General features: G+C 39.3%; 1 protein-coding gene across 1 annotated transcript in view; it reads right to left on the reverse strand.

The window, feature by feature from the left end:
* Nucleotides 1–5873: 5873 nt before the first annotated feature.
* LOC132064309 (uncharacterized) overlaps nt 5874–9871 on the reverse strand; it is a 19779-nt gene continuing 15781 nt past the window's right edge. The window contains exons 5-6 of the mRNA XM_059457255.1: nt 7124–7364; nt 5874–6043 (exon numbers count right to left, since the gene is read on the reverse strand). Of these exons, the coding sequence (XP_059313238.1) occupies nt 5874–6043; nt 7124–7364 (411 nt within the window). The remainder of the gene's footprint in view (nt 6044–7123; nt 7365–9871) is intronic.

Here is a 9871-nt window from a genome sequence, read left to right on the forward strand (position 1 = left end):
CGGACCTTGATTTTAAGTGAGGCGCACCTGTGGACTTTGATTTTTAAGTAAGGCTTGCAACTGTGCGATATTGTCCGCAGAAACAGGAAAAGGGCCGCATCTATGCAAATCGCTAGGCAAAACACCCATTTAATTCCCAAATACAAACTTATCATTATTCTATAATTTGAGTTTGGGAGCTCAGTTTTGGTGGGATCTTCGAGTTTCATCAAAAGGGCAATGATCTGTCCTTTCTTTTACATTTTTCCTTCATTTCCCGCAAGAGTTTAGTCTTTTATGTTATGTTTTGGTTAAGGAATTTTGGGGTTTTAGTGCTAAGGTAAAGTTGGGGAAAAGGGTAAATTGAGGGCCAAGATCATGGATTTTTGAATGGGTTTTCTAGATTTGGAATTCTTAGGCTTAGGGTGAAATTCCGATTCTGTTGACATGGGTATAGGTTACTTTTTGGGGCAAGTTTTGGCTTGAACATTGCCTTACCAATATGGGAGTTTATGGAGTTGCGTGTTAATGTAGAATTCATATTCGATAGATTTGGATCATTCAAAGGCACTCCAAAAGGGGAAGGCTCGGATTTGATTGTTCGTGGGTCCTGCTCTGCATCGAGGTAGGTTTCAAACCAAGTGGAGCGCACTGACTACTGCTGAGTGGAAGTCATACTGAGCTGGACCGCCTGTCTGTCTACCTGAACCTGCGGGCATGAACGCAGCCCCCTGAGCAATAAGAGAGTCAGTACAAATAATGTACCGGGTATGTAAGGCATAAGAACAACATATACATAAGAATCATGAAAAATATCTGAAACATGAAAACTAATCTCAACATATACTCTGGATAACTGAAAGTGCCTCTGCGGCGTATGATATGCATTGTTTTTTTCAAAATTGTATACATATATCATAGTATATCTGCTAGTGCTGTGGAGCGTACAGCCCCATATATCATGTCATCTCGCGTGCGAGGTAATCTCATAATCTGCCCACTGTAGTGATGTGCACATCTACGTGCCTGCCCGTCCGACTATAGCGCGGCACGGTGTAAGAAAATAACTGTAGATATATACATGGACTCGTAAAAGGATACTCTGAACTCCTCTGAGTAATATAGGAGCTAGTACATCTAGAATGTCAATATGATAAATCTCTGAAAACTGTAAATATCGAACATATGAAATCAAGGATACAACGAATCCTATATTGTTTAGGAATAGAGTCTTTGGAACTCGCTCGTTTACTTTTTTCATTCGTATCATAAGGATCATGCCAAAATGAATAAAAGGGATAGCCTTAACATACCCGGAAGTCTATGTAAACATCCCACGTCTACTTCTCGAGCTCGTAAGTGTCATACCCTGATCTTACTAGGGTGTGATGGGCACCCGACCCCATATTCGGAGCCGAGCGAACCCGCGGACTCTTATTACTTACATATTCTCTTTGGATGCTTAAATCAAATACAGGTAAAATACATAGTAAAATTTTTAAAATTTCTTTTGTCGTTTCTCAATTTAAACACGATGCAGCAGCGCAAAGACTCTGTAACATAATGTATAGTAAAAACATGTCGGCTAGCAGGTGGCCATTTTCAAAGCTGACACTCTAGACCCGCGACTCTATCTGCAAAGCCTCTAACTTCGAACAAAGCGCACAAAGACATATAATCTGACTCGGCGGCACTCCGAGTACAAATGGAGTCTACCAACCCCGCTGGAACGTCCTCTCTGTAACGGCTCCTACTCATGCCCCAGGTGTACACAAGGCATGAAACGCAAATGTCCGTAAGAAGGGACGTCAGTACGAGTAATGTACTGAGTATGTAAGGCACGAGTAATATCACGAAATCATAATAGAGAACATAAAACACAACATAGGAGAGTGATATAACCTGTATCTCTGTTTGTCTACCATGACAGATATTATGCAAGCTAGCTTCACCTTTTGGAGTACTATATAGATACTGCAAGTAAACTGCCCGACCGTGTAGGTGCGGTGTATAACTGCCCGACCATATAGGTACGGTGTAACGCTTTCTGAGCAGACCATGGAATAAAGGAGTAATCTGTCATCTGAGTGCCCCTTGGGGCGGATTCCATGCATGCCAGCTTTAAAAAAAATCATGTAAATATCTGTAAGTAAATGCGCCCGTCTATATAGGAACGGTGTATAAGCCCGCGTCCAGGCCTCCCGCGTCCGGGGTATAACCGCCCACTCGCGATGGTGTGTACTGCCCCCCGCCGCCCGTTGGACGGCACGGTGTCATAAAATAAATCATATGTAAATATAAAGCATGCATGAGAGCCCAAGTGAAAACTACAACTCTATCGGAGTGACGTAAGGTCGGTAACCTCCGATGATGTTATGGAATAGCCATAGGCGTCCTGCCTCACCTTGAAGGGACAATTAATATAAGGCGAGACTAACAATGGAGAATAACATCATGAAAAACATGGAATAGGATCGTAAGGCATCGTGTCATATACTAGAGATCTTTAAAATAGTCATTATCCATAAGTAGAGTTAAGAAATCAAGAAATAACTTAATCATTATCATATCGTCATATTCATGATAGGAACATATCCTCGACCTATTCATCATAGACAATTCCTCATTAGAATAATTACAACCCTTATCATTTGATAAACGGAACAACAAGGAAAATTCTGGGAATAATGGGCCCACCTCGGGTCAAATGAGGTGGCGTATACAAATTTACGTACGCTACATTTCATGACATCGCTTGAGAGAGTATTAAGGTAGCCGGGTCCTACTTGCGCAAGCTCTAGATGTCTAGGCAATTCTTTCAACTATTCATAACATTTTTAATTCAATTCTACTGAATGAAAAAAGGCAAAATCAAACGCAAATTACTAGGAATAGATTCACCCCCGAGGCTCGTGTTCAACCCTATTATATATAAGACATGCCAAAGAAGGAAGGGTAAGGCCTTACATACCTTTTCCGCCTCTGACGCTACTCCAAATTCAAGGTCCAAATTCTCCAAAATCTACAAATGGTCGCATTTACCAAACCTTAGTTAGAAGCCTTTAGAGGTTGAATCTTAAAGTACACTTGTCTACCGAAATTTCGGCAGCACTTCCCCTGTACATATAACATCCCCGAGATTTAACTCGGCTCCAAATATCAGCAACCAAACCAACAACAATACCAATAACATCAACAATCGATTTGAAACGCATTCTAACATAAATTGTTTTCTTTTCCAAATAGTACGACAACTTCCATCCTAACTTCACACTTTCAAACCAATATCAATGTTTTCATATTCTTTTGCTAATCAAGATCATTCCAACACAATTCGGAAGTATTTCATATCATTCTACCAATTATTCGCAAAATATACAAAAATTCCACCAAAGCCATAATTCACCCGAAACCTCCATTCTTCAACATAATTATTCATAACACGTTTTCATCTCCCAAGTTCATTAACGACAACCATAATTTGCACCTTAGCAATTCATTTTCATAATTACATAAAACTAGAATAAAATCATATAATTTCCTACGACAACTCAACAATAGATTCTCATGCCAACTTAAGCTATTCTTCTTCCATGTACATCACAAGGTCACAACAACACACTTAACAAGCTAAATAAAATTAATCCATCTTCCCCTCTATAACAACATCACACGGCCACAACACATGCACACACACACGGTTCACACACCACACACAACACCTCCATATTTTTCATTAATTTTCAATCACCGTAACAATATAAATTTCCCATAGAAAAGAATACAATTCTTACCTTTTTTCCTCAATTTCTTCACTTGCCACACAAGTACTTTCTTGCCACAAAAATTATGCCATGTTAAAGAGGGTCCCAAGCTTAGTAGTAATTCAAGAAGAAAGGAATTTTTGGACCAAAGATTAAGGCTCCAAGAATTTTTTTTTTCTCTCTTCTTTCTCTTCTCTCTCTTGGCCGTGAGGCCTCTCTCTCTTGCTCTCTCCTTCTCTTTTTTTTTCTTTCTTATTTCTTCAATTGGAGTGATGAATAATTCATCACCCCATATATATATATATATATATATATATATATATATATATATATATATATATATATATATATGTTCCTTATGAGCATGTGAGGGGCACATGCCTCCCTCTAGAAATTTCTTATTTAAAACAAATAAAAAGATGACTTATTTGTCATCATTTTTCATCCTTTTCTTTTCTTTTCTTTCTTTCTTTTTTTTTTTTTTTTTTTTTTTTTTTTTTTTTGTCACATGGCCAATATGGCCCTTTTTTTGAACTTTCATGAACCCTTTGGTGAAATTCCCGTTTTGCCCCTCGACTTTCCTCGATTTCACCCATTTTTAACGCCCTAGCCTTCCACATTATTTCCATTGGCCATTTTGCAAGTTTCTCTTTTTACCCTTGGCCTTTCCCAACATTTCCATACTACCAATGTTCATAAATAATATTCATAACCAACTTGTACATTAAAATAATTTTGGAAATAATCTTGCCTTTAACTTCTCGCAATTATCCCGAATTATCCGAACGTACGAAATACGGGCTATAACAGTAAGTCTACAATTAAGATAACACTATCACAATTAGACCACATACACTACTCATAATCCAATTATATACGAATGGAACCTAACGAAATTCGGGCAGCATTTCCCCTATAATCTTTACTCCAATCCAATTTAAAACAGCCCATAATATGCACAATATCACCAACAGTGACAAAAACATCAAATATCAACATAACCAAGTAAGAATCTTCTCAAGAATCCCATCAAAAACAGCCCGCAAGGCAATCATATCAACAAACTAGTTTACGCTTTCGTAGTATCATTTCCGTTACTTTAAACTAGGGAATTCTTCCATGAATAACTCAATTACTACAACTAGGAGATAGTACATACCTTATTGTCCAGAATATTCAATCAAAATCCTAGCTCCAAGCTTCCAAAATCAGCCACACAACAAGGTAACAATACTATAGTGATCTTCCAACTAGTTCCAAGTTTATAAGGGTAAATCTTGATCCAATTTGAGAAAACTAACTTTGAGAACTTTGGAGAGCTCCTATGGAGTATATGGATCTGTTTGGGTGAAGAAATGAGGATTAAGTCGTGGTTTAACTTAATATAGCAAAATAAAAGGGTGGCCACCGCCTCTAAGGACGATGGCGTCGAGCAGTTCGATGACGGCATCGACGTGGTCGACGACCGTCCACCTGCCACCATCGACCATGCCACAGTCCCCGATTCTCCGATGGCTGGGAATCTCTTTGCCTCTGATCACCATCAACAATATTGACGATGGCAACATGTTGATGGGTCATCAACTTGCTCCATCAAGTTGCATTATGCATTATTCCGTTCGTCATTAATTCGTTTAACCTCTAATCCGTTCAATACTCGTAATACTTAAACTTAGCTATCCGTATACAAGAGTTATACTTGTCCATTATCCCATAACCCTGAAGACGAATCTTAAAACTCGAGGCCGAGGTGGTTAACACACTATAGACTAATGACGTACCAAAAATGGGAGATGTAACATTCTCTCCCCCCCCCCCCCCCCAGGAATAATCATCCTTGAATGTTTAGTCAATAGCGAGTTATAAAAATTTCGGCAGAGTCTCCTCTGTAACTATACCAATCCAACCTGTACACAGCAACCCAATACAATGCCACACAGGGCTGCACGCTAAAATACACAACATCATGGTCTCACACGACCAATCATAGAGCTACACATAACGATAATAATCATGGCCTCACACGACTAAATTACAATAACTATGAGTACATCACATACTTGAAGTCTGAACTGCCTCGGAAGATGAGAATAGATGTGGATATCCGGTCTTCATGTCATTTTCTGCTTCCTATGTCATTTCTTCAACATTATTATTCCTCCAGAGTGCCTTAACAGAAGCCATATCCTTATTCCGTAGCCGACGGACTTGTCTATCTAATATAGGCACTGGAATCTCCTCATATGATAACTGCTCAGTTACCTGAACATCATCTACTAGTACCACTCTCGAGGGATCTCCTACACATTTGCGGAGCATGGACACATGGAATATTGGATGTACAGACTCCAGGTCAGAAGGTAGCTCTAACTCATATGATACCTTACCCACTGTATGAATGATTCCGTATGGCCCAATGTATCAAGGGCTCAACTTACCCGTCTTGCAAAATCTCATCACTCCCTTCATAGGCGAGATCTTCAGAAAGACCCAATCTCCTATCTCAAACTCAAACTTACGTCACCGATTATCTACATAGGTTTTTTGTCGACTTTGTGCTGCTAGTAGTCTTTCTTGAATCACCTTCACCTTTTCAACTCTTGCTGTACTAAGTCTGGACCTACTAGCCGATTCTCTCCAACATCAAACCATCCTATGGGTGATCTACACCTTCGCCCATATAAGGCTTCATAAGGAGCCATCTGAATACTAGAATGGTAATTGTTATTATATGCAAACTCAATAAGAGGCAAGTGATCATCCCAGCTACCTCGGAAAGCGATCACACAGTCACTAAGCATATCCTCAAGTGCCTGTATAGTACGCTCAGCCTACCCGTCTATCTGCGGTGAAATGCAGTACTAAGACTCACCTGTGTTCCCATTCCGTTCTGGAAATAACTCTAGAAGTTAGCTGTAAACTATGCTCCTCTATCAGAAACAATGGTTGTATGAACCCCATGAATTCGTACAATCTCTCTAAGGTAGAGCTTCGCATAATCTTCAGCTGAATAAGTAGTTCTGACAGGTAGCAAGTGAGCTGACTTTGTAGGTCTATCAACTATGACCCATATCGAATCATATTTCCGCTGAGTACGGGGCAAACCTATAATGAAATCCATATTAACTACTTCCTATTTCCACATCGGAATCTCAATAGCTTGCAATAAACCTCCGGGCTTCTGTGCTCTATCTTAACTTGCTAATAATTTGGACACTGAGTGATAAACTCTGTTATGTCCTTCTTCATACCATCCCACCACACTTCCTTGATATCATAGTACTTTTTTATTATGCCCGGATGAATAAAATAACGGGAATAATGGCCTTCCCCCATAACCTGTCGACGGAGTCCTGCAATATTAGGAACACATAATCTACCTTGATACCTGAGTACTCCATCCCCTGAAATCACAAAGGTTGTCTTTTCTTTCTGAGGAGTCGTATCACAATATTGTGCTAAGATAGGATCTTCATACTGACGCTCCTTTATTTCAGCTACCAGAGATGACATCGCTGTATCCTGAACTGTAACTCCTGTATCACCTGAGTCTATCAATCGAACTCCAAGGCTGGCTAGCCGACGGACTTCACAGGCTAGCTCTCTCTTCTCTGGCTGCAACTATAATAAGATACCCATGGATTTATGACTAAGAGCATTGGCTACTACATTGGCCTTCCCAAAATGGTACAGAATATTAACATCATAATCTTTTAGCAACTCTAGCCATCGCCTCTATCGTAAATTCAAGTCCTTTTGCTTAAAGATGTACTAGAGACTCTTATGGTCAGTGTAGATATCAACATGGACGCCGTATAAGTAGTGCCTCCACATTTTCAAAGCATGGATCACTGCAGCTAACTCAAGATCATGGGTTGTATAATTCTTCTCATTCTTCCTTAGGCACGTCTGGAGGCACAAGCAACAACCTTACCATGTTGTATTAACACACAACCCAACCCAATATCTGAAGCATCACAATATAACATGTAGCCATCTGTCCCCTCTGGAAGAGTCAAGACGGGTGCTGAGGTCAACTTCTCCTTTAACGTCTGAAAACTCCACTCACACGCATCCGTCCACTAAAACTTAGCTGATGTTACACCCCTCATGTTTATAGTGGTAGAACCTATGATTTTCTAGTCGGGTATGCCCTTGGAATAGAGATTCGAGCCCGAGTTTGGAGGTAGAAAATGTCTTACCCCGTGTACGAGGGTAACAGTAGATATTCCTATCAATTTACAGAGTTAAAAGTTGAGCGAATCGAATCGACGCGATCTTAACTGAATCAGAAAAATCTGCAGGACACCAGTCATCGTCGACGGGTCATCGACATGTTTGACGGACCATCGACGTATGGCGTTGATAGGATCCCACAACCATAGATCTGTAGGCGCAGGTCAACGGGGCAAGTCGATGGATCGTCGATGGGCTGTCGACTCGCTCGTCGAGCCGAACGTTGTAGCCTTTTTGGCTTCCAAGTATAAATAGGTGGTCCACGACCCTATTGTTATATCCGGCATTTTCGCCTATTCGAAAAAAAAATTGAAACAATTGTGACTCGTATGTCATAAGTTAATATTTTTGATCTTAATTGACATATCTACGTTGTTTATGGAAAAATATTGGCGTAAAGATATCGGAGAAGGCCAAGGGCAAATTTGGAATTTTAGAAATTTATTTCGGGAATTGCAAAGTATGATTCATGAAGAATTGGGCTCAAAAAAAAAAGAGAAAATTGAGGCCCAAAGTAGTAAGGTGGCCGGCCATAGCATAATAAGAATGGCCCAAGTCCATTTTTTTTTAGTGATCATGTGATGATCATGTGATAGCTAATTAAGAGGATATATATGTATGTATATCTCTAGAAATTTCAAGAAATTGAAACAAAGCAAGAAGGAGAAAAACGAAACAAAAAAAGGAGCAAAACTTGGAGAGCCATTCGGCTACAAGCTTGGAAAATTCACCTTCAAAAATCTTGTTCCAAAAATTGTTATCTTGTGATAATCCTACTAAATTAAAGGCCCTCTACAACTTGGTGCAATTGTTTTGGAAGGAAGAGTGCTTATTTCTTCAAGTTGGCACCTTGGTGAAGTAAAGAAGATTGTGGAAAGAGGTAAGAATTCATTCCTTTTATTATGTTATGGAGGTTTGCCTATGTTCTAGTATGTAGAAATAAGAAGAAAGTATGGAAATATGGAAGTTTGCAAGGTAGGTATGTAAGTGGCATGTGGCCGTGCATATATATGTGTGGTATGTCTATGGTGAATTGAATTCATGTTGTATTCTAGTTGTGAGTAGGGTGGAGTTCATATTGAGAATGAAAATTAAATGAGTTTGGTTGAAGTTGGTAAAGTGGGTATTGGCCGTGTGGTATATGAAAATTGGAATGGGAACGAATCAATTTTGTTTAATATATTGGTTGTGTGTTGCGGTCCTCGCAATGTAAGTAAAGGTAAAATGACGTTAGTTGGTATTAAAATGGAAGGTAGAAGCTTATGTCGTTTTAATATGATATTATGGCCTTATGAAAATTTAGTTGCTAGAGTGTAAATTATGGTTATTGTTAATGGAATTGAAAGGTAAAAATATGTTATGGAAGTTTATGTGGGAAGTTGAAGTTTTGAACGAATTATGGTTTCGGTGGAATTTTTGTATAATTTGTGAAATAATGCGAAATGCTCCCGAATTGTATTTGAATGGTCTTGAATGAGTAAATGAGTAGGAAAACATTGATATTAGTTTGACAATGTAAAGTTAGTTTGGAAGTTGCTGCTTTATGAAGAAAATAGACTAATTGTGTTATATTGCGATTTGTAGCGATTGTTGTGATTGTTGATGTTGTTGTTGGGTTGTTGCTGATTGTTTTGAGCCGAGTTGAATCTCGGGGGTGTCATATTGATAGGGGAGGTGCTGCCGAAATTTCGGTAGCCAAATACTAAACCCAAGATTGAAATATTAACTCTCATGAATAGTAACTGGTAAAGGTGACCATTTGCAGATTTTCGACGAAACGGGATTGGAATTTTGATAAGCGAGAAAGGCACGGAAGGTATGTAAAGTCTTCCCTTCTATTCTCTGGCATGTTCTAAACGTGTTAGGCTCGGACGCGGGCCTTAGATATGACT

The sequence above is a fragment of the Lycium ferocissimum genome, chromosome 1 (genome assembly GCF_029784015.1).
Source record: "Lycium ferocissimum isolate CSIRO_LF1 chromosome 1, AGI_CSIRO_Lferr_CH_V1, whole genome shotgun sequence".
In the NCBI taxonomy this organism is placed as follows: Eukaryota; Viridiplantae; Streptophyta; class Magnoliopsida; order Solanales; family Solanaceae; genus Lycium; species Lycium ferocissimum.